The sequence below is a fragment of the Pan troglodytes genome, chromosome 9 (assembly GCF_028858775.2).
Source record: "Pan troglodytes isolate AG18354 chromosome 9, NHGRI_mPanTro3-v2.0_pri, whole genome shotgun sequence".
NCBI classification, from domain to species: Eukaryota; Metazoa; Chordata; class Mammalia; order Primates; family Hominidae; genus Pan; species Pan troglodytes.
Genome location: NC_072407.2, coordinates 63176134 through 63203922, shown reverse-complemented (window position 1 = coordinate 63203922; position 27789 = coordinate 63176134). Strand labels below are relative to the sequence as shown.

Genomic DNA, 27789 nt, shown 5'->3' with positions numbered 1-27789 from the left:
AGAGTTTCTCAAGAAGCCGAGAGAGGGACAGAGGCTGAGCCTGGGGGGAGGGCTGCAGGGGACTGAGAGGGGAGTGTAGGCAGTGGGGGTGAGGGGGACAGGGAGGAGGTGGAGAAGACGGCAAGGGGCAGCAGGGTGACTGGGGCAGAGGGAGCCCCCACCCCACGCCCAGGGCAGGCCAGGAGTCATAAGGAGAGGGGACAACAGGAAGGGGCGACAAACGGGGAGGGGGAAAGGGAGGCGGAGGGGCAGCGAAGTGAAGCAGGGAGGGTCGCAATGTGAACAAGAGGAGTGGGAGGAAGGGTCAAGGTGGAGGGAGGAGAGGGGAGAGTTAGGGAGAAACAGCTGCAGGAGAGGCGCCGGGAGGAAGCCTTAGGGGTGGGGGAAGGGAGAGGGGAGTTGAGAATTAGGGAGGAGGTGGTAGAGTCCGGGTAGTGAGCGGAGGGACAGGAAGGGTAGGGCAAGAAAGGGAGAGGGGACAGGAGGGAAGGGTGGGCCAAAGCGGTGAGAAAGGAGGGCCAGCCAGTTGGGTGGGGGAGAGGGCCGAGGCCCGGGGGCAGGAGTGCAGGGCTCTGAGGCGGGGAGAGGAGAGGAGAGAAGAGCCGCGGGGGGCCCAGCCCGGAGCCAGGATGCCCGCGCCGCGCGCCCGGGAGCAGCCCCGCGTGCCCGGGGAGCGCCAGCCGCTGCTGCCTCGCGGCGCGCGGGGCCCTCGACGGTGGCGGCGGGCGGCGGGCGCGGCCGTGCTGCTGGTGGAGATGCTGGAGCGCGCCGCCTTCTTCGGCGTCACCGCCAACCTCGTGCTCTACCTCAACAGCACCAACTTCAACTGGACCGGCGAGCAGGCGACGCGCGCCGCGCTGGTATTCCTGGGCGCCTCCTACCTGCTGGCGCCCGTGGGCGGCTGGCTGGCCGACGTGTACCTGGGCCGCTACCGCGCGGTCGCACTCAGCCTGCTGCTCTACCTGGCCGCCTCGGGCCTGCTGCCCGCCACCGCCTTCCCCGACGGCCGCAGCTCCTTCTGCGGAGAGATGCCCGCGTCGCCGCTGGGACCTGCCTGCCCCTCGGCCGGCTGCCCGCGCTCCTCGCCGAGCCCCTACTGCGCTCCCGTCCTTTACGCGGGCCTGCTGCTACTCGGCCTGGCCGCCAGCTCCGTCCGGAGCAACCTCACCTCCTTCGGTGCCGACCAGGTGAGTGGCAGGAGGCCTGCCCCGGCAGACTCCGGCGGGTGTGGAGGGAAGGAGGGCTGGCCCCCAGCGTGACCTGGGACAAACCAGGTCCCCTGTCTGCGCTAGTTTCCTGATTTGAAAGAAGAGGGGGGCTAGCCCTTGCAAAACCGATGGCAACCGCAGTGGGAATAACCATGGTTGTTTTTTTGTTTGTTTTATTTTTTGAGACGGAATTTCACTCTGTCGCCCAGGCTGCAGTGCAATGGCGCGATCTCAGCGCACTGCAACCTCAGCCTCCCGGGTTCAAGCGATTATCCCGCCTCAGCCTCCACAGTAGCTGGGATTACAGGGGCCTGCCACTACGCCCAACTAATTTTTGTATTTTTTTTTTTTTTTTTTTTTTTAGTAGAGGTGGGGTTTCACCATGTTGGTCTTGAACTCCTGACCTCAGGTGATCCACCCGCCTAGGCCTCCCAAAGTGCTGGGATTACAGGCATGAGCCACCACGCCCGGCAGGTTGGTCTTTTTTGAGCTACTTGCAGGCCCTATGCTAAGCACTTTCACTGTTTAACTGATTTAATACTCTTCACCACCCAGGAAGTAGGAATTATTATGCCCATTTTACAGAGAAAGACACCGAGAGGTTTCATGGCATTAATCAACTTGCCCAAGGTGACATGGAGGGTCGAGGAGCCGAGTAAAGGCAGCTGGACTCCAGGTCCCACCATGAACCTCCTCTCTGTGTGTTATGGGGATGTGCGGGCAGGGCAGGAGCAAGCCAGCTTCTTCCTACCAGCAGTGCTAGAGGCTGTCAGGCCGACTTGCTCAGATCCCAGCTCTGCCCTTCACTAGCTGGAGCCACATGGGCAAGAACTCATTTATATCCTGAATGGGCTGCCTGGTCTTCTCCCTTAGCTCAACCTCTGAGCCTTTCTCCGTTCCCCCTTGAACAGAGCATGGCACGTAGAAGAAATTTAATAAGTATTTGCTAAATGAATGAGTAAATGCCCAACAACATGGCTATATTTTGATAGCTGTTCCCAGTGGGATATTAGACAATAATTTAGACTAAAATGTAATATTATTAAAATAACCACATATGGTGTAAATGAGCAAAAGCAGGAGGCAGGACTGCATACAGATAGGACTGCAGCCATGTGGAAAGACGAGGTGTCAACGAAAGGAAACTGGAGAAAGATTGTTACAGTGGTATGATCAGGCCACTGGACTAATTGCACTTTCTTCTTGTCTCAGTTTATCAAATGTTCTTTGATTGCACATATTATACTCATAAAGGGGACATTTTTCAAAAGGATCGTTTCATCCAATTGGCACCCACAATTCAGCACCTAGCAGTTTCCAGTGTCCTTGACAAGGAGTCACTTGTCCGCTTGTTTAGGATCCTTTGCTGATGACTTCATGCCCCCAGGCCAGCCCTGGCCATTTCTTTCTTTCTCTTTCTTTCTTTCTTTCTTTCTTTCTTTCTTTCTTTCTTTCTTTCTTTCTCTTTCTTTCTTTCTCTTTCTCTCTCTCTCTTTCTTTCTCTTTCTTTCCTTCTTTCCTTTCTTTCTTCCTTTCTTTTGACAGAGTCTCGCTCTGTTGCCTGCGCTGGAGTGCAGAGGTGCGACCTCAGATCACTGCAACCTCCGCCTCCCGGGCTCAAGCAATTCTCCCTGCCTCAGCCTCCCAAGTAGCTGGGTTATAGGTGCCCGCTACCACGCTGGCTAGTTTTTGTATTTTTTTAGGAGAGATGTGGTTTCGCCATGTTGGCCAGGCTGGTCTTGACTCCTGACCTCAGGTGATCCACCTGCCTCAGCCTCCCAAAGTGCTGGGATTACAGGCGTGAGCCACTGTGACCGGCCAGCCCTGACCATTTCTTACTTCTTGTTGACATTCTTTCAGACCTAGAGACCCCCAATATTTGTCAATGGGAATCTCTCATCTTCCTTTAATCCTATTATTTCATTGACATCCCACTAGCACCCCCAACCCAGTACCCTTAACCTGTGTCATTGACCCTATTGACCTCCAGAGAGCCTCACCCATCTAGTATCCCCTGTGGCAAAACTGATCTTCTGGAGGCCAGACCACTGAGCAGAGCCTCCCATGGCATCAACAGTGACAGAAGCTCCTGTACGTTCTCCCCTTGGCTGGGCACGAACTTTGGGTGGAGCAAAGGCAGGCCACAAGGCCTCATGAAGTCGGGACCTGATCCCTAGGACAGTGCAGAAACACCAAAATAATTTGAGGCAGGAATGGACATCACTGGATTTGAGCTCTTCAAAAATGGCTCCGGCTGCAGTGTAGACAGCATATGGGTTAACAAGAGTGGGTACTTCACAACAGGCAGGAAGCGGCTGTAGAATTCAGGGGGACAGTCAGATGGGGATGTGGGGGTGGGTGGGACTGACACCATCTGGCAACAGCTATACCCTAGGAGCTGCGTGTTTCACATACTTGCTGATTTCAGAAAGGGCCATCCATCACTCTCGACAAAGCGTCTGCTCATTCTGAAAGAACTCATTTATATCCTGAATGGGCTGCCTGGTCTTCCCCCTTAGAGTTACAATAGTCATATTCATTTACTTCCAATTAATAAATGGAAGTGGCTGCTTCTAATGGGACCTATTCAATTTTCTGCTTGAAAGTCTAGAGCGAGAATTATCAGTGAGCTGGTATGCCCCTCCCTCCCCACTTCCAGGAGGACCCCGCAGAATCTCCAATGGAATGCGGGTTTAAGTGCATCTGTGTGGACTATAATTTTACATTTGAAAAAGGAAAAATAAATACTTTTCTTTTCCCCAATGCAACTACAGAAAGTAAAGTTTGACAAAATCGCCCTAGCTGGTGGAAATATAAATCTCTACTTGAAAGACAGTAATGGATCCTGAGATTTGCAGGGGCATGGAAAGGGTGACTGGTTTAGCAATGTAGAGAAGTATTTATTCTCTCCACTGAAATGGCCCCTAGTCCTCACTGCTTTTTTTTTAAATGCAGATGCCCAGGTCCTGCCCCAGACCTGCTGAGTCAGAATCTGGGACCTGGGCCTGGGAGATTTGGAAGCAGCTAGTGCAGCTGACTGGAGCCAACAGACCAGAAGGGGCCTGGGGCCTGGCTGTTGCTGATTGATCCAAATTCTGGGTAAAGATTTTCAGCCCATCTGCCCTTGCTGGGAGGCCTGAAAAAAAATGTTTTTTTCACCAGGCCAGAACTCACTCTTGGGGCTGTGCATGGGACTACCTCTGCTGTATATCAGAGGGACAAAAGTTGGGTGAAAGAATGGGTCACAATAGGCTTCTCTGCTTGCCTCTCCGAACTGCAGAGGAAATTCTCGCTCAGACTTCTGTTCTTTCGGTAACATGCATACAACATTTTTAATAATGTGCAATAAAACTGAGATCTTATTGGCTTTTTTCTGATTATAAAAGTAATGAATAGGCCGGGCGCGATGGCTCACGCCTGTAATCCCAGAACTTTGGGAGGCCAAGGCGAGCAGATCACGAGGTCAGGAGATCGAGACCATCCTGGCTAACAAGGTAAAACCCCATCTCTACTAAAAATACAAAAAATTAGCCAGGTGTGGTGGCAGGTGCCTGTAGTCCCAGCTACTCAGGAGGCTGAGGCAGGAGAATGGCATGAACCCGGAAGGTGGAGCTTGCAATGAGCCGAGATTGTGCCACTGCACTCCAGCCTGGGCAACAGAGCAAGACTCTGTCTCAAAAAAAAAAAAAAAAAAAAAGAATAGTGTAGGTTGCTCAGTGAAAAACAAAGGGATAAATCAACCAGAAATGAACAAGTGGCATCTGAGACATCTGTTGTATGTGTTCCTCTGCGGCGATAAAAAAGCAGTGTGTGTCATGGGTATGCAAAAGCAGCTGGGCCAAATGTCCTGATCTTTAGCAAGTGACTCCCAAGAGAAGGATTCATTCATTCATTCAGCAAATATTTACTGAGCATCTGTTTAGTGATCAGAGACTGGGAAAGTGTCGGAACACCCACCACCCACCGACCCAAGAAGTGTCTCTGTAGGAGGGAGGGGTATGGGTACAGAGAGTGCCCCGGACCCCTTTGGCCCTCACTGTCACCCCTTCCTGAATGGCAGGTGATGGATCTCGGCCGTGACGCCACCCGCCGCTTCTTCAACTGGTTTTACTGGAGCATCAACCTGGGTGCTGTGCTGTCGCTGCTGGTGGTGGCTTTTATTCAGCAGAACATCAGCTTCCTGCTGGGCTACAGCATCCCTGTGGGCTGTGTGGGCCTGGCATTTTTCATCTTCCTCTTTGCCACCCCCGTCTTCATCACCAAGCCCCCGACGGGCAGCCAAGTGTCCTCTATGCTTAAGCTCGCTCTCCAAAACTGCTGCCCCCAGCTGTGGCAACGACACTCGGCCAGGTAAGGAGGGGCTCTGGGTGCAGGGAGCCTCCAAGCCTGGAGAAGCGCTGGATCGCTCCTGGGGAGGCATGGTCCAGGTTGCAGACATTCTGGTTCAGCTACAGTGATAGCTTTTTATGATGATCTGCTCTCCAGTGGGCCAGAGCTGCCTGCTGTGACTGAGGATGGAGGTCAAGGTAGTGGTGGTGGTGGTGGTGGTATTATTGGTTGCCATCTACGTACAGAATGTGTGAGGATGGGGCTGGGGGCAGTGGCTATCCCTCTAATTCCAGCACTTTGGGAGGCTGAAGCTGGTGGCTTGCTTGAGCCTAGGAGTTCGAGACCAGCCTGGGCAACATGGTGAAACCTCATCTCTACAAAAAAATACAAAAATTAGTGGGGTGTGGTGGCCTGTGCCTGTGGTCTCAGCTACTTGGGAGGCTGACATAGAAGGATCAATCGAGTCCAGGAGGTTGAGGCTGGAGTGAGCCATGATGGTGCCACTGCACTCCAGCCTGGGTGACAGAACAGGAAAAAAATAAAAAAAGAAAAAAGAAAAAAAAGGAAGTGTGAGGATGATCAGGGTCTTGACAGTGAAAATGGTAGTAAGGATAAGGATGATGGTGTTGGTATCTACACTGAAGACACAAACATTGGCAATGCGGATGACAGTGGCATTAAAGGAGAGGATGATGGGGATGATGTTTCCAATGAAGGCTGTTAGGATACAATGTAAGTAATTCCACATTACCCTGTTACTAACCATCACAGCGTCTTAGGAAATCGGCCAAACTCGCTCCCTCCTCATTAGCTGACATCCAAAGGAGGAAGGTTCTGAATGACCTTGCATAGGTCCCATGGCTTCCTTTTGCCCCTCGCCTTCCTAAATTAACTGTCTACTTATGCCAAGCAAATCTGTCTCCAGACCTTGCAGCCAGTTACAGCTCCTGTCAATAGGATCTAAATGAAAAAGGTGAAGAACATGCTTTCCCCAGTCTGGCATATTGCTAGAGGTTTGTAAGTTGTCAGGAGCCGAGAAGTGTGGTGGTTTTCATTATCTATCGCTGCCTAACAAACCACACCAGAGCTTAGTGATTTAAATGACCTTTTTATCTCCTCTCCCAGTTCTGACTGACTGGGCTCAGTCGGGCCGTTCTGCTTCTCATGATGGCACTGGGGTTGCAGTCATTTGGGACCTGGAAAGGGCTAGAACTTCTGAGTCTGCTCACTTACATGGCTGGCAGTCAATGTGGGCTGTTGGCTGGGAGCTCAGATGGGACTGTGTGGACCAGAGCACCTTGGTTCCCATTCGTGTGGTCTTACCATGTGGCTTGAACTTCTCACAGCATCGTGTGAGGGTTCCAAGAGGAGGGAGCATTCCAAGAATGAATGTTCCGGGGAGGAAGAAAGCAGAAGTTATGGGTCTTCTTAAGGTCCTTAAGAGGCGTTGAAGTCCCAGACCACCACTTCTGCTTCATTCTAACAGGTCAAAGCTGTCACAAGGCCAGCAGGGAAACAATGGCAGGGAAAGTAAACTCCGCCTGTTGGTGGCAAAATGGCAGCACACGCTGGGAAGGGTGGAGTTGACAGTGGCTGTCTTTGGAGATGACTACACTAATATTGTCCCTTTTGGAATCTCAAAGGACAGTGCAAGGCTCTTGGACAAAAAGAGGTCAGAAAGCTCTCAGGACAAAGGGCAAAGGGTAAAGGCTGCAGCAGTGATTGATCAACCTTGTCGCCTACTGATATTCCCTCTACCCCCACCTCTCCACTCTCTATGCCTTGTCATGGAGGGAGAGGGTTGCCATGTTGACTGTTGAGGAGGATGGACTTGAGACAGCAAGGGGGGGGGGAATTTTGGTGTATCAAATCTGTGACAGCGTCTCTCTCTGAGTCAGGCTTGGACTGGGACTCCCCTGGTTCCCGTGGCAAATTGATGCTACGAGCCAAAAAATCCCTTCAGACTGTTTTCCACAGTCTCTGGTCTTACTTCCCTCAGGACTCAGAGGGGCCACAGCTCTAGAGCGGAATGAGTCTTGGCTAGGCACTTTTGCAGCAAAAGAGAGGATAGAATAATATTGGCAGTAGTGGTGCCAACATTGAAAAAGAGTGATGGTGATGTGAATGGAAACTCCGTGGAGAGGACGATTTTGCTGACAGCAGTCACCTTACTAAAGGTGATGATAGTAAGGATGCTGGCCTTGGCGATGGTGGTGATGATGGCGAAGGTGGTGCTAACAGCGGGGTGGAGGAGATGAGGGTACTGATTTCAGAGACGTGCTGATACTGGGAGGAGGATTAAATTAGGGGGTGATGGTAGAAGTGAAAACGTTGGCTGAGGTGGTGGGGAAGATTATGGCTGCTGCGTTTGTTTGTTTGCTTGTTTTTTGAGAGGGAGTCTGGCTCTGTTGCCCAGGCTGGAGTGCAGTGGCACAGTCTTGGCTCACTGCAACGTCCGTCTCCCAGGTTCAAGCAATTCTCCTGTCTCAGCCTCCCAAATAGCTGGGACTACAGGTGCAAGCCAAAACAGCCTGGCTAATTTTTGTATTTTTAGTAGAGACGGAGTTTCACCATCTTGGCCAGGCTGGTCTTGAACTCCTGACCTCAGGTGATCCACCCACCTCAGCCTCCCAAAGTGCTGGGATTACAGGCATAAGCCACCAAGCCCAGCCTTGACTGTTGTTTTATCTGCTGCCTCTGGGGTCTCACAGAGACCGTCAACGTGCCCGCGTGCTGGCCGACCAGAGGTCTCCCCAGCCAGGGGCTTCCCCGCAAGAGGACATCACCAACTTCCAGGTGCTGGTGAAGATCTTGCCCGTCATGGTGACCCTGGTGCCCTACTGGATGGTCTACTTCCAGGTGAGCATACCTGCCCTTTTTCTCTGGGGGCCTGGCTCCCCACTCACCATCTGAATGGCCTCATTTCTCATCACAGAGGCCCAGGGCATGTGGAAAGGGGGAAAGCCTGGGAATAAAGTGAGGTGCTGCCCCGTACCAGCTAGCATGGGGCCTGGCACAAAGCCGTCTCAGCAATCCAACTCCCTCGGTGGTACGGCAAGAGGAACTCTGGAGACAGCTTCCTCCTGCTATACCTCCTGCGGGAGTTGAATTACTGGGATGGCTTTGTGCCAGGCTAGGTCCTTGAATAAGTCACCTCATCTCTCTGGGCCTGTTTCCTCATGTGTACAATGGGTGGCTTAAACGAGAGGCTTTTCCAGCTCTGCTGCATTCAGATTGTCCGACTTGGTAGCTGAGGCCTAGAGAGGGTGTGTCAGTTGCCCAAGGCCCCACAGCAGGCAGGTCAGGCGCAAGCTCACAAAAGTGAGTACTTTGCAACAGTGGTTCCCCAGCCTGGCTGTGCTTCAGAATCACCGGCAGAGCTTTTAAAAATATGCTGTTTTAAAAACAGATTCCAAGTCCAACCACAGGCTATTGAATCAGAATTGCTGGGGAAGTTTCTAGTTTAAGAAACTTTTCAGATGATACAGATACTCAGAGTTGAGAACTATTGTCTTCCACTCACCATATTACTCCTCAGTGGGGAGGTTAGTGATGTGTTTGTGTGTGTGTGTGTGTGTGTGTGTGTGATAGGAGGGTGGGCAGCAGCTTAATGCTAGCCCCCAGGCCATAAGGTCATTGCCTTCCATACCCCCTTCACAGGAACATTTGTTGGAGCTCCCAGCCTGCTACTTAGGGGCACACAGTATTTCTATGATGAGATGGCGGCATGTGGTGGGAGGGTGTCCATGGCTGATTCTCAGTCATACCAATCAGATACTGACTTCCTTCCATACCAGTTGGTAAATGGCTGCTGCCCTGAGCAGTCCACATGCTCTCCCCTGCCCCAGCCCTTCTTGTGGGAGTCTCCTGGATCCTACTCCATTATATAGCAACTAAAGGGGCAGTGCGTGGTATTGGAGGTGGCCCCTGGGCCCTGCTCCTGCAGCTGTGTCCAGAGCCATTCTGGCAAGTCCATGTCTATGCAGTGCTTGTGTCAACCTGTGGACTCAGCTTGGCTTCAGTGTCAGATGAGAACTCCCTGTGGGGGCAGCCATTATCTTTCCCATTTCAGCAAACATTTATCCATGCTTACCCTGTGCTGGGCCCTGGGGACACAAATACTAGTCAGACCAGCTGTGCCTGGGCTCTGGGATAAGGCTGCACGCACTGCCTACAGGCCTGAGAGCAGAGCACAGGAAGCTCCCTGCCCAGCCCAGCTACCTAGGAGAAAGGAGGGTGGGAAGGTGACTATCTCCCTGAGACTGGGAGAGGGGACAGCTGCCCAGCTGCCCTGTGGTACGGCGCTGAGGAATGCCACCTAGGAGTTGGGAGGGGGCATGGCCAGTTCTGTTCCAGCCTCACCCCCGTCTCTCTTGGCAGATGCAGTCCACTTATGTCCTGCAGGGTCTTCACCTCCACATCCCAAACATTTTCCCAGCCAACCCGGCCAACATCTCCGTGTCCCTGAGAGCCCAGGGCAGCAGCTACACGGTGAGAGAGAAAGCATGTGTTCGGCACCCAGTTCAGCCAGGTAGCGGCTTCCTCTGAGAAGAGGAGGAAATGAAACTGCCTTCACACTCCCCTTTCCTGCCTGCAAGGCAACCTCAGGATACAGGAAAAGCACCTGGAGGGTGGGAGGACTTGTGTCACAGCGCAGGGATCCTGCCAAGATGCTCAACTGCTTGAAGGAATTCAGGCCAGCTGCACACCCCCATGCTGCTGCTCTAAAGCAGGTCTCGCTGCCTAATTTGCACCCTCAGATCAAGCATACTTAGGTCCCTTTTCAACTCTTCCTTGTCCCCTCTTTCTCTGGGACCCTTAGATACCTAGATCTCTGCCTTTCCCAGAACTTTCTAAACCAGTTCCTTGGCATTTCAGACTCATGAAATGAATGATCTGCAGAGCTGGCAGATATATGAGAAATTTGCCATTGTAGTCCATTTCCTTGCCCATGGCAGACATCACTAGTCAATCATGACTTTTTTTATGCTGAGCCCATAAATGTTCCATAATCAGCCACTACCAATTGATAAAAGTTAGAATACAAGAGGAACCTATTTGCCATCTCTATATAATCCCACTCCCTGGTTACACAGCTGAGGAGCGTGAACTCCAGAGAGGGAAAGGAGCTGGACCCCAGGGTCACCCAGGGCCAGTCTAGAGTCCAGGTCTCCTGACTGCAGCCAGGCTCCTTGCACTCTGCTAGCCTGCCTCTTCTGACTTCCTCCTGCCCAGATCCCGGAAGCCTGGCTCCTCCTGGCCAATGTTGTGGTGGTGCTGATTCTGGTCCCTCTGAAGGACCGCTTGATCGACCCTTTACTGCTGCGGTGCAAGCTGCTTCCCTCTGCTCTGCAGAAGATGGCGCTGGGGATGTTCTTTGGTTTTACCTCCGTCATTGTGGCAGGTGTGCAGAGGGGTGTGGGGCAGGGGGCTGAACTTTGGGCTTGGGGAAGTCTGCTTCCACCATGGGCTGATGCTGAAGTGGTAGCCTGGACCAAGTTCAGCCTCTCCCAGTGGGCGTCAGTGTTGGCTTCCCAGAGGTGCAAGCTGAAAGAGACCCTCCTATCTAATCCAGCTGCCCCTCATTTTGACAGAAGAGGAAACTCAGGCCGAGAGAGGAACAAATATTTTCCCCAGTGAATTATAAGCTCCTTGAAGGCAGAGATAGTTTTTCTTTTTTATTCACTGCTATGAACATGCACGTGGGCCCTCCATAAATGTGTTGAATGAATTTTCCACTTAGTGGCAAATGAAGACTTAAAAAAAAATTATCTTCCTTCTTCCATTTCAAAAGGATCTGAAGCCATTTGTTACAAAGTGGGGATTGGTGGGGGCAGTGGGGGGGGGGATCAGCTAAAGAAGTCTTTCACACTGTTGCACAAACCTGAACCCTTTTTACTTAGTAACTTTATGACCCTGAAGTTCCTTAGAGTCTCTGAGCTATGTCTTTAAAATGGGGACAGGTGTCATTCGGACCCTGAGCAGGGCTCTGCCCTTGTGGAACTCAGTCTGATGGGGGCTGTTGTGAGGATTACAGCAGATGAAGTCTGTAAAGCACTCAATAGTGTGCCTGGATCACAAGTATGAGCTGGAGAAATGAAAGCTCCATAAACGGTATTGTGTTGAAAGTGTGAAAACCCAACTAGATTTTATTCCAGCTATATCCTTAAAGCAGTTTGTCCTATTTTATCCTCACAATAATCCTGGGAATGTTATTCCTGCTTCTTGAGTAAGGGAACTGAGTCTAGAGAGGTTAAGTGATTTGCCCAAGGTCACACAGCTAGCCAGGCTGGGAACCCAGGTCCTCCAACTCCATGTCCAATGTTCATTCCACTAGAGCACAGCTATCTCCCAAGCAACACAGGAGGAGGAGATAACATAGTTAAACTTGAAAGCCAGGTTAGAAACACTACAGCAATACTTGACGTTGCAGTAGAGAAGTCATGTGATATCATGGAAAGTAGGCCAGCTTTGAAACCAGAAATACCAGAGCTCAAATCCAGCCCTGACTACTTATCAGCTATGTGACTGTGGACTAGTTGCTTAACTTTCTAGTTAAGCACTTGAAAGTGCTAGTTATTTCACTTTCTTCACCAGCAAGGATGCATAGTAAATGCCTAGCACATAACAGGTTCTCCATTAATGAGAGTTGTTACTGTTATTGAGTGCAAAACTCAGCTTGGAGCTTCTAGCAGCCAAGACCAAAAGGGAGGAGTTGGTCACATCTTGGCCCCCTCCTCCACCCCCCAGTCCAGTATTCTTTTCCTTGCCTGCTGCTCAATCTTTGGCTGCTTCATGAGTACCCCATCCCCACCATGTACAAGCTCTTCTGTGGGCTAAGCTGCCTGGGGTGGGCCTGACTATAATCCCCCTCTGCTCCTCCACCAGGAGTCCTGGAGATGGAGCGCTTACACTACATCCACCACAACGAGACTGTGTCCCAGCAGATTGGGGAGGTCCTGTACAACGCGGCACCACTGTCCATCTGGTGGCAGATCCCTCAGTACCTGCTCATTGGGATCAGTGAGATCTTTGCCAGCATCCCAGGTACCCTGGATCCCCTCCCCTGCTCCTGCACCAGTGATGGGCTCTGGCCGGTGGCACCTCAAAGTCAGGTACCCCAGGGATGCAGCCTCCAGGGCCCATCTGCATGGAGGAAGGCAGTGTTTTCTGACCAGGGCTCATTCACCCAATGGGGGTCTATTATTAGCACCTGGTTCAAGTCAGCCCCTATGTGACAGGCACTGGGGATTTGGAGGCGAGCAAGAAACTTCCCACACCAGCTCTCCACGTATTCCCCTGGTGCCAGGTTCTCCACCCTCTGTGTCTTTGAAGTTGCTGTTCCCTCTACCTTAGACTGAAGGTGAACTCCAATATCCCCTTCAATTCTGAGCCTAAATACCAAGGTCCTTGGGCAGAAGGGATCCTCCCTTCCCACCCCGTGTTCATCTCTCTATCATAGCACACAGTACTCTGGGTCATAGTAATGGATTTCTATGTCCTTCGCTCCCCACCCTCCCAACCCCCTTCCCCGGGCTGGGAGCTAGAGCTGCAAAGCTGGGGCAGGCCCTTCAGTCAGCAAAAAAGCAAGGGCTTCCTCAGCTGCGGGCCCAGGGCTAGGCTAGGTCAGACATAAAGAAAAGACTGACCCTGGGAGCTCACTCAGATGGGGAGAGAGTCAGGCAAACAGTGAGCCAGTGGAGTGCTGTGGAAGTCAGGGCAGAGTGCAGTGGGAGCCCTTAAGCATGGAGAGGAGGCGGGCAGGTGAGTGGGTAGGAGGAGGGGTCTTACAGGCAGAGGGAACAGCATAAGCAAAGACCCAAGCCTTCGGGAAGCGTGGGGGATAGGGCTGGAGAGGCATTGGAGGTGCAGGGAGCCAAAGTGTCGAAGGGCTTTGTGCGCTGAGCCTGCACCTTGGGATTTCTCCTGAAGGCAACAGCGCCCCTCCTCTCCAGGGGGTTTTGGCTGGGAAAGGACCCCATCCGAGGTGCTTTAGACAGATGCTCCTGGCTGTGTGAGGAGGACAGGAGTCAGGGGAGTTTAAGAGGCATTTGCAGAAAGTGACCAGGGCTGGGGTTGGACCCAGGGCAGAGGGAATAGAGAGAAGGACATATATTTAGAATAGATTTCAGAGGTTGTATCAAAACAATTTGACGATGACGTTGAAGGTGGGCAGAGAGGGTGGGGAGAGAGAGGAGGTAAAGATGGTGCTGTCACTGAAATGATAGACCTGGCAGGAAGGGGAGGAGGGGAGACAGAGCTATTGGGGCAGCACATGGAGTACCCCGGTGCAGGGGTTCAGCCAGGAGGCAGGTGAGCAGGGCAGAGGGGAAGTCGGCATTGATGCATGGGTGCTGTCATTGCCACTGAGTGGACAGGCATCCAGGGGAAGCCTGGAGGGTGGCTTGGTGGGGGCAGGGTCAGGGGCAGCAAGCAGGGGCCTGGGCCTGTTCTCTGCACCTGCACCAGCCCCTGAGATCGTCTCTGCTCCCCCTCTGCAGGCCTGGAGTTTGCCTACTCAGAGGCCCCGCGCTCCATGCAGGGCGCCATCATGGGCATCTTCTTCTGCCTGTCGGGGGTGGGCTCACTGTTGGGCTCCAGCCTAGTGGCACTGCTGTCCTTGCCCGGGGGCTGGCTGCACTGCCCCAAGGACTTTGGTGAGTATGGGGCCTCCCCAGGAGTGGGACATGGATGGAGGGAGGCTTGGAAAGGAGGTGGCAACTGCTAAAGTGCTTTGACTCTGGGCAGAAGCAAGTAGAGGGCTAGACTTGGGAGAATGGGGTTCTAGCCCGGGCTTGGCCAGTCACCCACAGCGTGGCCTCCCTCCTTGGGCCTTTCTTTCCCCAAGTGTTGAACTTAGTGGACCTCCAAGGCTCCTTTCTGCTTCTGGAACTCTGCCATCTCTGGCTGAAGGGTTACCTTTCTCATGGTGTTTATATTTCATGCCCCCTTCTGAATAGCTGAAGAGGAATTGTAGACACCCCTGGAGATCTTCAGGAAGTCAAGCATTAGCGGGTATCTGTCCAGTGTCTTCAGATCCCATCACTGCCCACATGGCCTCAGTTGCCAGCCCCAGGGCTAGGACACGGCAGGCACAGGGCGCAAGACAGAGGATCCCTGTCCTGACCCAAATCTAACCCCTCCTTTCCTCAGGGAACATCAACAATTGCCGGATGGACCTCTACTTCTTCCTGCTGGCTGGCATTCAGGCCGTCACGGCTCTCCTATTTGTCTGGATCGCTGGACGCTATGAGAGGGCGTCCCAGGGCCCAGCCTCCCACAGCTGTTTCAGCAGGGACAGGGGCTGAACAGGCCCTATTCCAGCCCCCTTGCTTCACTCTACCGGACAGATGGCAGCAGTCCCAGCTCTGGTTTCCTTCTCGGTTTATTCTGTTAGAATGAAATGGTTCCCATAAATAAGGGGCATGAGCCCTTCCTCACGACCATGGTCCATGACAAGGGGCAGGGCAGAGGGGGCCTGGATGGGAGTCTTTGTGGGGGACCAGGCAGGGGACTTGGATCAACAAGCACCAGACGAGTGGCGGGGGCAGGCGAGAGGCTCAGTGGGACCTCCACCCTCGTTGCCCCAGCTGGTGGCTGACCAGGTGGCTGTGGAGGGTCAGGAGCTGCCCCGGATCCTCTCCATGTAGTTGCGAAGCTCCTCAGGGTCCTTCAGCCCCATGTCCTCACACACCCAGCGGATGTCCTCCTCGCCTGCCACAAGGATGGACTGCACAGCAGGGGCCCCTACAGGCTCCTCAGGTGGCTGGGCTGGAGGGGCTGGCGCAAATGTCACAAACTCTACTCGCTTCCGCCGCCCCCCAGCCTCCTTTCGGGCCAGGGTGCTTGAGGAGCTGGTGGTGCCCCCAGGAGGGCCAGGGCCCAAGGTAGGGGCCTCCCCTCCTCCCCCACTCTCACAGGGGCAGCTCCCCTCCCCCTTGGGCGGGCCAGGGGACTGCCGGTCCAGCTGGCGGCTCAGTTCCTCCTGGTCAGTGCCCAGCCAGACCCAGTTGTGGGGCTGGGGGGAGGTGGGGTCAGTGGCACTGTCGGGAGGTTCTTTGCGCTGATAGCGCAGGACGAAGACCACACCATTGACCAAGAAGATGAAGATGGCCACACAGAAGATTCCCAGCAGGGCGTACATGCCCAGCTCTAGCTCGGTGACATGCTGAGGGGCAGGGACCATCTCCTCCTCCTCTTCCTCCTCCTCCTCCCTGGCTTCGGTCTCCTCCTTCCTGGCCTCCTCCTCTGCCCGCTCAAACTTGCCCCTCACACCTATGTTGCCCCCGACACTGCCTGCCACCTGCTGTTCACCACCCATGGTGGCTTCTGTGGCTGGTGGGCTCCAAGCAGGGCTGGATGGGAGAGCAGGGGCTGGAGTGGAGGCAGGGGGCAGCCCCAGCCAGGCGGTGCCAGAGGCCAGAGGCACACGGTGGCGGCCCCGGCGGCAGGGCTCGGGCGGGTGCAGAGCCACATGCAGCGGCAGCCCCTCGGCGCCTGCCCCACTCACCACCACCCCGAGCTGGGCACCCTGCTCCTCAGCTGGCAGGATGGCACCAGGCTCCTCGGCTGAGACGGACAGTCCCAGGTCACGGCGGTCGTAGAGCTCAGCTGGGGCCACAGTGTGATCAGAGAAGGACAGCCATAGGGAGAGGGCCACCTCCTGTGGGGCACACAGACACAGGCAGAGACATGCGAGGGCACGCACGCATGCACAGAGAAACCACTCCCACAGAGACAGGCCACATGGAGGAGAGACCAGAGAGAAAACAGAGACACAGGCAGATAGACAAAACACAGGGAGAGAGGGGACGCGTGTCAATCACCTGTCTGCCACTCAGCCCTAGGGTCTGAGTTATTGGGAGGGTCCTCAGTTAGAGCCATCTAACCAACCTCCCACTGCCATACTCCAGCCACTGCTTGATCACCTCCAGCTGCAGAGAGCTCACTACCTCACAGAGTCAGTCCTCACTCTGAAAACCCTAAGGGGTCGAGGTACCAGGGTCCCTTCCTCCCATTCCCCTCTACCATGAGCCCCCATCTGGAGATGTTGACCTCATCCCCCTGACCCCCCAACTGTCACCTGCTTTGGGGCGGGAAGGGCTGACTGTGCCCAGCACGTGGCTGTGACCTCCCCGGGGTGGGCAGTGCCCCGGCTCAAGGTCAGCGAGATGCCCATCACTGGCTGCACCCTCAGCTCCAGCACTGAGACCTTGTCGTCTGTCACAGCCAGCGCCTGCTCCCCCAGGATGGAGTCAGACAGTGGGGAACGCACCTGAGGGTGGAAAGGAGCTGGAGGTGGGGGGCCTTCCATACAGACAGCCCCCACCCAGAGGGAACCGGGTGCTCCCAGCACCCTCACGGGCTGCCCTCCGGAGGTGGGGGAGGTCTTCGCCACGGACAGCCCCCACCCAGAGGGAACCGGGTACTCCCAGCAGCCTCATGGGCTACTATCCCTCTACTCTTTGCACCCCGGTGCATACCTGGACCCCAATCCCACACCTAGGGGGCAGTTCCCTTTTCCCTCAAGAACCGGTCCCCACACTACCCACACCTCAGCCCTTCATAGCTAGAGGGCTTCCCCCCTTATGCAGCCACCCCATTCTGAGCCTATCCCCAATCCCACTGCACTCAGACCTAGACCGCACAACTCCCCCACACACTCTGGGCTCCTGGCACACTCTTCACTCCCACCCACGAACATTTTGGGGGCCCCTCCACCCTTCTCAGGGGGTCTACTCTCCTGGTCCCCAGCTGCTTACCTCAATGGAGGTGACACCGGGCTCCCGGCCCACCAGGACACGGCCACCCTCCAGAGAGGCTACACGCGAGTCCAGCACGCGGGCGTGTGGCGCCACGAGGTGGGACACGTCTAGCAGCCAGTCGGGGCCAAGCAGGTGCGTGAGGCGGCGGCCGCCGTCCAGCGGGTGGGCCGCGAAGGGGGCGAGGAAGCGCACACCGGCCCGCTGGTACTGCAGGTGGCAGCCGCGGGCGCGCCGCTCGGCCTCATCTGACGCCTCTGCAGCGGGTTCCGCAGGCCTGCAGGGCGGGGAGGCCGGGACTGGCCGTCAGCGCTGAGCGGCCCCAGCCTGCCCAGGGCCCAGCTGCTGGAGACCCGCAGCTGCTGGAGACCCCAGCTGCTGGAGACCCGCAGCTGGCGGCTCCTAATCACCAGCAGCTCCTGTTTCTCAAACGCAGACATCCGCCCCTCTTGGGGTCAGGCCCTTCCACCTGCAGGCGAGCCGCCCCAGCCCACTCCCGACTGGCGCTGTGCCTTGATCACTGCTCTTGCTCCCAAGTGGACCGCAGGGGAGACGCTCTCTTACGGGGACCCTGGGGGCGCTCACTCTCTGAAGGGCCTGGAAGCTAGATTCCAGAGGCGTGGGCCACCTCTCCCTGGGTTTTGGGGAGCCCCCTTCGAGGGTGTTCATTTCCTGAGCTCTGTGTCATCTTAGGCTCTGAGGGTACGACCAGCATAGACAGACCGCGGCTTCAAGGGGCTGACATTCTCGGGGGAGGAGCGTGGAAAGGATGGACAGGCAACATTAACCAGTACTGATGTAGATTAGGAAGTGGAGGGTGCTACCGGAGAAGTAAGGCAGGGAAGGAGGAGAGGGATGCGGAGGTCAGCAATTTCACAGAAAGCGATCATTGGCTGGGCGGCCCAGGGTGGAGGTGGGCAGAAGGAACTGCAAGCAACAGGGCAGTTTTTCTGACCCCGACTTGGGCCCATGGCTGTGTCCCCTGCGCCCTCTCCGTCCCAGTGTGACTCGCCAAGGCCTGCCAGCTTCCTCAGGCCTCCACTCACCCTTCAGCAGGGCCAGGTACCCTCCAGCCGCGGACCTGCTCGAGGGTGGTGTCGGTGAGCTCGATACGCAGCGGTAGCAGCGGGGCCCACACGGTCAGCCGCAGCGAGGCGCGGAGCCGGCGCCACCAGAAGTCCACTCGCACCCCACGGGCGCCCCGGCTCTCCTTGCCAGCCACGAACACGGCATCACAGGCCTCAGACACCTATGGAAGGGCAGAGGGCAGGCGGGCGGGCTAAGCCACTAAAGACAGGTGTGAGGCTGGGCCCGGTGGATGGCTCATGCCTGTAGTCCCAGCACTCTGAGAGGCCGAGGTGGGTGGATCGCTTGAGTCCAGGAGTTTGAGACCAGCCTGGGCAACATGGCAAAACTCCCTCTCTACAAAAAATACAATAAATCAGCCGGGTGTGGTGGCACATGCCTGTAGTCCTAGCTACTGGGGAGGCTGAGGTGGGAGGATCCCTTGAGCCTGGGTAGCTGAGACTGCAGTGAGCCGGACTGTACCATTGCACTCCAGCCTGGGGACAGAGTGAGACTCTGTTTCAAAATAAATAGATTTAAAAAAAAAAAAAAAGGCATGGGCCAGAAGAGAGCAGCCCTGACCTCAGGCCGTAGGACGGGCTCCCACTGAGTTCAGCTCTGTGTGTCACTGGAATGCATGTTGCAGCAGGATTGTTGGTTAAGCCCTGTTCTTTGTTTAAGATTTTACTGTAGGGGCCATTCCTTGAGGTTCCCTGGGGCTCAGTCAGGGGAACTGGCCATTGCATACCAGTCTTCCTCCTGGCAGAGCAGGGGTGTGAACCCAAAACTTTGGCTCCTTATTCATGCTGGCCTTTGACATTGCTCTTGGAGCCACCTGGCAACCAGCTACAGCCAGGTAGGCAGAGGTGGGACAAAGCAGATCTCCCACCAAGGCCCTCCAGCAGGAACCACACACATTTGAGCAAAGGACCACAAGTGGGGAAAGGCACCTTCTCCCTTCAGGTGGCTGGGATTTGCATACATACAGACTCCATGCTTCCCCTCTTAGAACTTCAAGATAGAGGAAGTTGCTCTACCACCCTCCCTTTTATTTCGCTTCACAATCACCAGTAATAATAATAATAATAATTTTTACCATTGTATAATTATTACATCATATTATAACAGCAATAACTGCCATTGTTTCAGCCCCTGCTATCTGCTAAATACTGTCTTAAAGTGCTTTTAATTCTTACAACAACCCGAAGATATGTTCCCATTTTAAAGTTTAGGTAACGAGGCTCAGAGAGGTTAAGAGACCAGCCCATGATCACAAAGCTGGTTGACAACAAAGATGTGTTTCAGACTAAAACTTTCTGATCCCAGAGTATGTGCTCTCGACTCTCTCAGGCCAGCGCACTTGCCAGTGCAATAATGAGCGTGAAAGTGTCTAAGGTCGGGGGGCTGTTAGGGTTACTTGACTCGGGAGAGAGGTGGCTGGAACAAAAGAAGTTGAAGCTGTGGTTCCTCCCATGAGGTTTCTCGTCTCAAGAAGAAGCTGTTCTCTTGGGGACCCACATGAGGAAGGAGGAAAGGTGTGCGTGCGTAACTGTGCCCACACAAATGCAGACTCACATGAGCTGGGCACCTGCCACTCACCTGCAGGACCTGTGTGTTGGCAGACTCGCAGCCGACATGCTCTGTCACCTCCACCAAGGCCCCCCCGCCGTCCACAGTGACAAGGCGCACGGGGACATGCTGGGGCACTCCAGTCAGTGGTGCTGTATTCACCAGCTCCTCAGCCTGGGGGTGGAGGAGGGGCTCAGCCCCAGGCCCCTCAGCTCATGGGGCTCCTGGGACTTGGCCTCCAGCCTTCCCGGGCAGAGATGGAGGTCTCCTTACCTTGGCCAGTGGGATAAGGGCTCTGATGTCCCGCTCAGACACCAGGATTTCCCACACCATTTTGTCCTTCTCTGCTTCAGGGGCCTGGCCTGGGTACTCCAGCTGCCACGTGACGGGGCGAGTGACCGCTACGCCCCCACCAGTGCTATTCTCCACCACAAAGTCCACCCATAGGAACTCAGACAGTTCAAGGGGACTGCTGGCCAAAGGGGACAGAGAAGCCAAATGCTTGCTAGCTGCCAGGCATGGCCTCAGCACTTCCTGCATTCATGATTATCCCCATTTTACACAGGAGGAAACTGAGGCACAGAGGTTACGTAGCTCACTTAAGACCACACAGCAAAAAGTAGCGGGGCTGGGATCTAAACCCAAGCATCCTCGCTCCAGACCCCAAACTCTGACCCACTCTTGGCCTCTCTAAGATCCATGAAGCCATTTAACCACCTCCCACCTGGCAAGGTGGCTCACTCCCCTGCCTGCCCGGACCCGCTTCCCCCAGACTTCCGCTTTCCACAGCCACTGAGGTGGCATGCGGGAGATTCACTTCCAGGTCCCAGGACCAGACACTTGACCCTCTGAATGATAAGCTTCCTTTGATCAAACAAAAACCTATGTGCTGGGAACCGTCCTGGGTGCCTGATATGCAGCACTGTATTTTATTTTCAAAAATGCTAAGGGATGCATTATTATTCCTATTTCACAAGTGAAGAAACTGAGGCTTGGGTAGGGGAATGTTAACTGGCTTGCCCAAGGTTTTGCCCATCCCAAAAGCATCAGAACCAGAATTTGAACTGGGGCTACTGAGTCCATGGCCTTGACCCAGGCTCAGGGCATGAATAAGAAGAGTTCACAACTGCAGAACTGCAGCTGGGCTTTTTGGGGGAATGTGAATGGCCCAGAGAAAGGATCATTTGGTGGAAGCAGGGGGATGGAGTAGTGGCTATGAGGGCTCTACCTGGGGCACAGGATTGGTTGGCATCTCTTAGAATAAGACTCACAGACACTTGCTATGCCTGGCACATGGCTGGGGCTGGGAAGATAGTGGCCGAATGAATGAATGAAGGAATGGATTATGCCTGCTTTGTGCTGCTTCCTTGAAAAAATCTGTCCTTGGGTCTGCTCACCTGGGGATCTAGAGGCAGCATGGCAGCCTCCAAATCTGCTCAACTGCACTCTATAACCAGTCCTCCCTCCTTTGCCCCCTGGGTGGAGGGAAACTGCCCACCTGGAATCTGGCTCTGTGAGCCCAGCACGGTGGCAGGTGATGAGGGTGGTGTGATGCTTGGAGCCCTTGAAGCGGTCCAGCTTGGCAGTCCAGAGTGTGGGCTGGGCTGGGCGGGCGGCTGTCACATGCAGCCCCTTCTTCACCTTGATCCTGGGGAAGAGAGTATAGGCTCAGTTTGGCAAGGTGGATGCTGAACTGTGGGCTGGATTGAAGGGGAAAGACAAGGGGCCAAAGCCATCTGACCTCCCTGGCTCCAGTCTGAATCTCCTCTTCACCATCCTCCAACCCAGAAGGACCCCACCTCAGTGCAGCTCACACCTTACAGCTCTCCCCCACCCAAAGACCACTTATGCCTCCCCACTGCCCATAAGGTCAAAGCTTAGCCTGGCATTCGGGGGCCCTCCAGGGTCTGGTCCAGCCTTAACTTCAGTTGTGACATCTCTCCATGCACTCTCTGCTTCAGCTACACACAAGTTTCCCACACACACGGCACCCATTCGTGACTCCAAGCCTTTGCCCAGTCTGTGCCTTCAGCCTGCTCTGCCCTTTCTTACTTTACCTGCTGATGCTTTAAGCCTCTGACAACTCACAGACCATTTCCTTTAGAAAGCTTTTCCAGTGGTGGGATGAATTTCCCCCTTACTGCACCCACTCACCTGAGCTCCCACCGCACTTTAAACCTCCCTCGGTGCTTACACACCCACATGCCTTCTAATCCAATTCATGCCCATCCAGCTCCCTTCCCTACCACTGGGGGCCCCTTTCTGCCAGATAGGGACTGGCCCTTGCTCGTGTTTGGATCTGCAGAGTGAAGACACAGGGCTTGGCAGGCTGTAAGTGTCTAGGAAAGATCTGCTTAATAAGAGTGAGCATAGGAGGGCGTAGGAGATGGGGAGACACAGAGACGGGACATGCACAAACCCAGGCAGGGCTTGAAACTAGGTCTGGGTTTCAAAGCATGTCCACAGACCGCTCTTCGATCCTCAGGAAAGATCTCATTACAAAGTGAGCAAGTCCCAGTGCCTCACCCTAACCAAGCCCAGGACTATCCTGCCTAGAACTCAGGCTTCTCAGAATCTTAAAGCCTAAGAGATGTCTCTCCCATGGATTCCTGCGCTGGACTCCAGAAGCAAGTCATACTCTGCAAGCCCTTGCCGGGTGAACTGGGTAGGTGGGTGGGGGCTGCTTTGGGGGAACTTATTACAGAAAAGGACACGAAGAATCAGGGCCTTCCTATGGGAAAGAGCAGGCTCTGTCCAAAGGCTAGAGTCCTACGGCGAGGGTGGCAAGGAGGGACAGCATGTAGGTGAACGTGATTGGGGCAAATATCCCTCTCTGGAGCACTGGAGCAAGAGCTCACACTTAGGTACTGCAGTCTCTAAGCCCTTTGCGGGTTCCCCTCCCTGGAGACTTGCAGCTGCCCTGAAGGTGGACCGTTAGCCCCATTGGACAAAGGAATCTCAGGGAGGTGCCAGGGGAAGGGGCAGCTTCCTACTTCTGACTCTAATTCCAGGGCTGTGCCCATGGTGGGCTCCTACCAGCACAGTCATGGCTTTTTACCTGGAAGGAGTTTGGTGGACACATGTTTTGCAGAGGTCAAGGATTCCAGCAAGGACCCCAAGAGGAGCAGGTACCTGTCCCTAGTCTTCCCACAGAGGTTCCCACCCTCACCCATCCCCGTGGCCTGGTGCTCACCGCAGGGTCAGGAGGCTGGCTGTGAAGTTGTGCCGAAGCAGGAGGGTAGCACTAAAGAGCTGGCCGGGCCGCACTGGCATGTCAGGCACCCGCAGAGTCACAGCCTCGTCCAGAGGTACCTCCTGGTACTGCGGGGGGTCTGCTGGGCGCAGCTCCACGCCCCCCACTGGGAGGGCCTGCTCCCCAGGGTCGTTCTCCTCGCCGGAGCCACAGCCCCCAGGGCCCTCAGCTGCAGGCTCAAGCGTGTAGGCCAGCTCGGCCCGTGTGGTGGAGGCCTGTGAGAACCAGTGCGAGGGAAGCTCCAGCTCCACCACGCAGGCGCCCAGGGATGGCTGTGAAGACACGACAGCAGTAATTGGCATGGGGGTGGGTGCAGGGCGAGGAACAGGATTCTCAGCACCCATGGCAGGAAACCCAGAGCTGGAGGGGCTTATGAAAGGGAGGCCCAGCATGGGCCAGAGACACAGCCTGAGTGTCACAGCAAACCAGCAATCTGGCTGGGGCTTCAAACCAGGTCTAGGTTTCAGAGCATGTCCGCAGACCACTCTTCAGCCCTTGGGATAGGTCTCATTACAAAGTAAGCCAATCCCAGGGCCTTACCCTAACCAAGCCCAGGACTATCCTGCCTAGAATCCAGTCTTCTTCTCAGAATCCTAAAGCTCAAGAGACGCCTCTCCCATGGATTCCTGTGCTAGACTCCAAAATAGTGGAAATAGCAATTATAAAAGTAACACTACTAATAATGCAAACACACTGGCTGATTGATTACTCTGCCGTAAGCTATCCTTACATTCATCTCACTTGTTCCTTACTCCAACTCCAGATGGGGTAGGAATTCTTAACACCCCATTCTTCAGATGAGGAAACTGAATCTCAGAGAGATTAAGTTACTTACTCAAAGTCACACACCAAGGACTGAACTCCCTCTGGGGCCCTAAATAACCTTTTCACAGCACTGAAAGCTAGTGGGGGCAGAAATGGAGTCGGGTGGTCCACAACCCCCGTGCTTCCCAGGAGTGGGGGTTTCCTCTCTGCCGCGGGCCCACCACCTGGCTGACGCAGCTGCAGCAGGACCAGCCTAGGTGGGGCCTGTCTACTCACCTGGAAGCGGCAGGCTTGGTGAGCAGTGCCTGCAGGGTGTGTGGCATGGAGCCGGGCACAGGGCAGGCTGCCAGACCCTGGTGGCCAATCCTGCCCTTTGAGGTGGAAGAGAACCCGGGCGTGGGGCTCTGCTGGAGTCACAGCCGCTTCCACTGAAACGGCCCGCACGTCCCATGGGACTGGCCGTTGGTGGGGCTCAGTGACTCGAGGGGGGACCACCTGGAAAGAGAATGAGAGGGCTTAACAAAAGAGGAGCTTGGGAGGGGAAGATCTAGGAAGATGGGATCCCAGCTTGGCAGAAGAGAACCTTTATGGGCCTCAGTTTCCCCCTCTGGAATATGGGGAGCACAGCCGGGGCTGGGGAAGGCTCCCAAGCCGTACCCAGCAGACCTCAGGCTCTGAGTCCTGTTAGCCTGAGAGTCCCCGGTGCCCCCTCCTTACCTGCTGAGTGGCAAAAGGTGGGTAGGAGGCCCGGAGAAGTGGCTGGGCCCTGGGCCAGGGCTGTAGGAGCAGAAAGGTCTCAGATCGGGAGCTCAGAGAGGAGTTGGCAGGTGGGTAGTGGCCCACCTGCTGCACACGGAAGTGCTCAGGGGCGTCTAGGAGCTCCAGGGCTGCCGGCAGGTAGACAGGGTCCAGGGGAGCCTGGCCACAGTCCACTGAAGAGGCATAAGAGGGAGAGATGATGACAGCTCCAGAGCTGGCAGGGGCTGACCCGGGTGCCATGCTGGGGCACAGTAGTTGTGGGCAAGGGAGGGAGAAAAGGGCTGTAAATGTCCCTTCCCCTCTCACCACCATTTCACAGATGAGGTCACTGAGGCTTAAAGAGCCTCACACAGGTAGTATGTAGCAAAGCCAGGATTCGAATCTGAGTCCAGGACTGGATGCTTCCCAGCTATTCCTTCTACTTTCCACAGACCTTGGCCTTCTTCTCGCCAACAGCCTTCTCAATGTCTCCTTTTCCCCAACTCCTGCCCTCCATCTACTCGCCTCTGATACCAAGGCACTTCTGGGGTGCAACCGTCAGCAGACTGGGCCAGTGTAGTAAAAGATGGTAATGAAGTGAGCTTTCTCTGCCCTGAATCCTTGGCCAGGCTCTGCTGGGCATCCACCCCTCCTCCCCCATCATTGCCATGGCAACCTGCACCATCTTTCCAAGCTTGCTCCCTTCTTCCCTGAACCGACTGGTATCGAGTGCAAGTGTGGGATGGGCGGGCGCGGAAGGTGCTGAAGAGGTCTGTGAAGGCACTTGCTTGCCCTGGGGGTGGGGTGGGGACCAGGAGCCTGGGGAAGACAGTCAAAATAGTCAATCATCAGAAGGACAAAGGAGCACTAAGCCATATTGGTTTGCTCTAACTATGAGCACTAATAATAATAATTAGCATTTTGTGAATGCTATATGCAGGTGAGAATTTAAATACTGTATGTGTATGAACTCTTTGAGTCTTTGTAATAATTCTGTGAACCAGGTTCTATTATGATGAATCCCATTTTGTGGATGTAGAAAATGAGGCCTAGAGGTTAAGGTATTTGCCTGTGGTTCCACAGCTGGAGAGTGAAGGAGCTGGGGGTTGATCCCAGGTATTAGCCACTAGATCATCCGGCGTCTCCACCTGCCACTTCTCTCTCCACTCTCCACTGCCACGGTGCACCCTGCAGGCTTCATGCCCTGGAGCACACCTCCTCTCCTCTGCTCTGCCTGGTGGCACCTCCCTCCTCATTCAGGGCCATGAGTGAATACTGCCTCCTTCTGAAGGAAGCCCTCCTTGGTTACTCACCTTCCCACCAGTCTCCTGTCTTTTGCAACCCTGGGTGCCTCCTCTGAATTAGTAATCTTCCTATCAACAAGGGACCCTGTCTTGCTCATCCTGGAATTCCCCCAAACTAGGAAGCGCTCCCTAGAGAGGATTTCCTGGGATCCTGGAGACCTGAATTTAAATTGATGAAACTTGGGTCAGGCATTAACATTTTGAAGCCTGTTTCCTCACTTGTAAAAGGGGCAGGAGCATTAGGTGGCACTGTGGACAGGACAGGGCTGTGTAAACTGTGGAGTGCTGTCTGGAGGGAGCAGGCATTATTGCTGCTGCATAATGGATTTGACAAGGTTTTCCTCCTCTCTCTATTAGGACTCCCATGGCTTCCCTCGGGATGGGGAGCAGGTGGCTGAAAGCAACCCCACAGCTAGCTCCCTCTCAGCCCCCCAGCTGGACTGTGGGTGGGGGTGGGGGAATTGGTTTCAACCTCCTTCCTGGCCCTCCCCACCAAGGAGCATATGACTGAGAGGCTCTCGCTGCCCCCTGCCCCAAGCGTAACAAGTGACCACTGCTCTCTGGGGGCAGCCACTGGCTTCAGGTTCGCCTCCTACTCCATTGCCTCCATAATTACAAGATGCTCTTAGCCTGACTCCCACGGACTCCCATCACCCAGCGCTCGGCTCTTTCGGTGGGGAGGGCAGAGAATGTTTCACTGTCCCTCTGTCTTCTGTGGCATCCTTTGCCTTGCAGCCACAGCCCTGCTAGCCCAGGCCAAGGGAGTCCGACCCCCACCCCGAAGCACAGGGAAGTTGCTGCCCTTTCCCGCAGTGACAGGAATCCTCTCAAAGGTTCTGGAAGGCAAGGATGCGGCCATCCCTGGAGACGCCAAGGTCAGGGAGCCCTGGGGGAAGGGGGAGGGAGGGCTTGCGTCTGTTGCAGGTCCCAGGCAAAGGGGCTGCTTTCCACTCCCGAGGGGGGTGGGTTGGTGGCGGCGGAAGGAGGCTAGGAGGGTGCAGCGCTACAGACCACAGTGAGGGAGTGGGGATGACGCTAGTGCGCCCGGGACCGGGGCCGCCGGGTTCGATGCCCGGGCTGAGGGGTCCCTCGCAGAAGGTGCGGGACGGGGAAGCCCCTGCGCCGGGCTGCCCCGGGTCAGGAAGGAGTTGCCGGGTCGTGCAAGGTGAAGGAAGCCTTAGGGGCGAGTGGCTGGGGGCAGGTTCCCGAGGGCAAGAACTCTCCGACCTTCAGGGCGCTGCGGGGCGACCCCGCTCAGGGTTCAGTCCGAGAACCCAAAGGTTGGTGGCTCCCGGGCATCACTCGCTCCCACTCGGCCGGGCCCGGTCGCCCCTCGCCCCGGCCCTCCCCTCCCGCTGACCTCTCACGACGTCCAGGGCGAGGGCCACCAGGAGGCAGAGCCAGGGGCCGTAGGGCCCCCGAGGGCCCGCTGCCGTGCGACCGGCCATCCGCGCGCACATCCTTCCCACAGAAGGCGGGGACGAGGCGGGCGGCTCAGGTGGCCCCAGTCCCGCACGGCATCTCCCGCACCCACTCCACGCCGGCCCCACCTGGCCCGCTGGGTCCCGGCCGCCGCCGCCGCCGCCGCCCGCCCCGCGGCTGCAATTCCCAGACAATGGAGCGGGAGCAGTGGGGTGGGAGGGAGCGAATCGCAGCACATGGGCTGCCCCCTCCGCCCCGCCGGGTCCTAGTGCCCTACGGATCCCCAACCCCTGCGCGCTCAGGCGACCGAGGTCGGGAAGAGGGCCACGTCCCTGGAAGCAACAGAGGACGGCCGCCTCTGCCAGGAGGGACTC

At 55.5% G+C, this 27789-nt stretch overlaps 2 protein-coding genes across 7 annotated transcripts; one reads left to right on the top strand and one right to left on the bottom strand.

Moving 5' to 3' along the window:
• SLC15A3 (solute carrier family 15 member 3) lies at positions 1-14980 on the top strand. 2 transcript variants are annotated; one of them, XM_009460439.5, is made up of 8 exons: positions 1-1187; positions 5269-5558; positions 8249-8396; positions 9918-10028; positions 10773-10941; positions 12426-12584; positions 14039-14194; positions 14691-14980. In XM_009460439.5, exons 1-8 carry the CDS (start codon positions 630-632, stop codon positions 14843-14845), a joined length of 1746 nt encoding a protein of 581 aa, XP_009458714.2. In that variant the 5' UTR covers positions 1-629; the 3' UTR covers positions 14846-14980. The 2 variants fall into 2 exon arrangements, with proteins under 2 accessions (XP_009458714.2, XP_063640189.1); XM_063784119.1 differs by lacking the exon at positions 10773-10941 and having other exon boundaries at positions 545-1187; positions 9918-10068.
• Positions 14905-27625, bottom strand: TMEM132A (transmembrane protein 132A). 5 transcript variants are annotated; one of them, XM_016920976.4, is made up of 13 exons: positions 27354-27421; positions 26003-26152; positions 25366-25508; positions 24669-24883; positions 24228-24446; positions 23127-23458; positions 21432-21581; positions 20207-20405; positions 19964-20107; positions 18346-18548; positions 17300-17576; positions 16621-16812; positions 14905-16200 (listed from the first exon to the last, which is right to left on the bottom strand). In XM_016920976.4, the coding sequence occupies exons 2-13, from the start codon at positions 26089-26091 to the stop codon at positions 15157-15159; spliced, it is 3207 nt and encodes a 1068-aa protein (XP_016776465.2). In that variant the 5' UTR covers positions 26092-26152; positions 27354-27421; the 3' UTR covers positions 14905-15156. The 5 variants fall into 5 exon arrangements, with proteins under 5 accessions (XP_016776465.2, XP_016776466.2, XP_522023.5 ...); XM_016920977.4 differs by having other exon boundaries at positions 20207-20402; XM_522023.8 differs by lacking the exons at positions 25366-25508; positions 26003-26152 and having other exon boundaries at positions 27354-27625.
• Positions 27626-27789: the final 164 nt, after the last annotated feature.

Excerpts from the sequence above, each read along its gene's own strand:
- SLC15A3 (XM_009460439.5), top strand. The coding sequence starts at position 630 with ATGCCCGCGCCGCGCGCCCGGGAGCAGCCCCGCGTGCCCGGGGAGCGC. Across the intron at positions 8,397-9,917 it reads ACTGGATGGTCTACTTCCAG|ATGCAGTCCACTTATGTCCT; the intron begins GTGAGCATACCT and ends CTCTCTTGGCAG. Across the intron at positions 14,195-14,690 it reads GCACTGCCCCAAGGACTTTG|GGAACATCAACAATTGCCGG; the intron begins GTGAGTATGGGG and ends TCCTTTCCTCAG.
- TMEM132A (XM_016920976.4), bottom strand. The coding sequence starts at position 26,091 with ATGAGCAAGACAGGGTCCCTTGTTGATAGGAAGATTACTAATTCAGAG. Across the intron at positions 24,447-24,668 it reads CACCTTTTGCCACTCAGCAG|GTGGTCCCCCCTCGAGTCAC; the intron begins GTAAGGAGGGGG and ends TTCTCTTTCCAG. Across the intron at positions 16,813-17,299 it reads CCGGTGTCACCTCCATTGAG|GTGCGTTCCCCACTGTCTGA; the intron begins GTAAGCAGCTGG and ends TTCCACCCTCAG.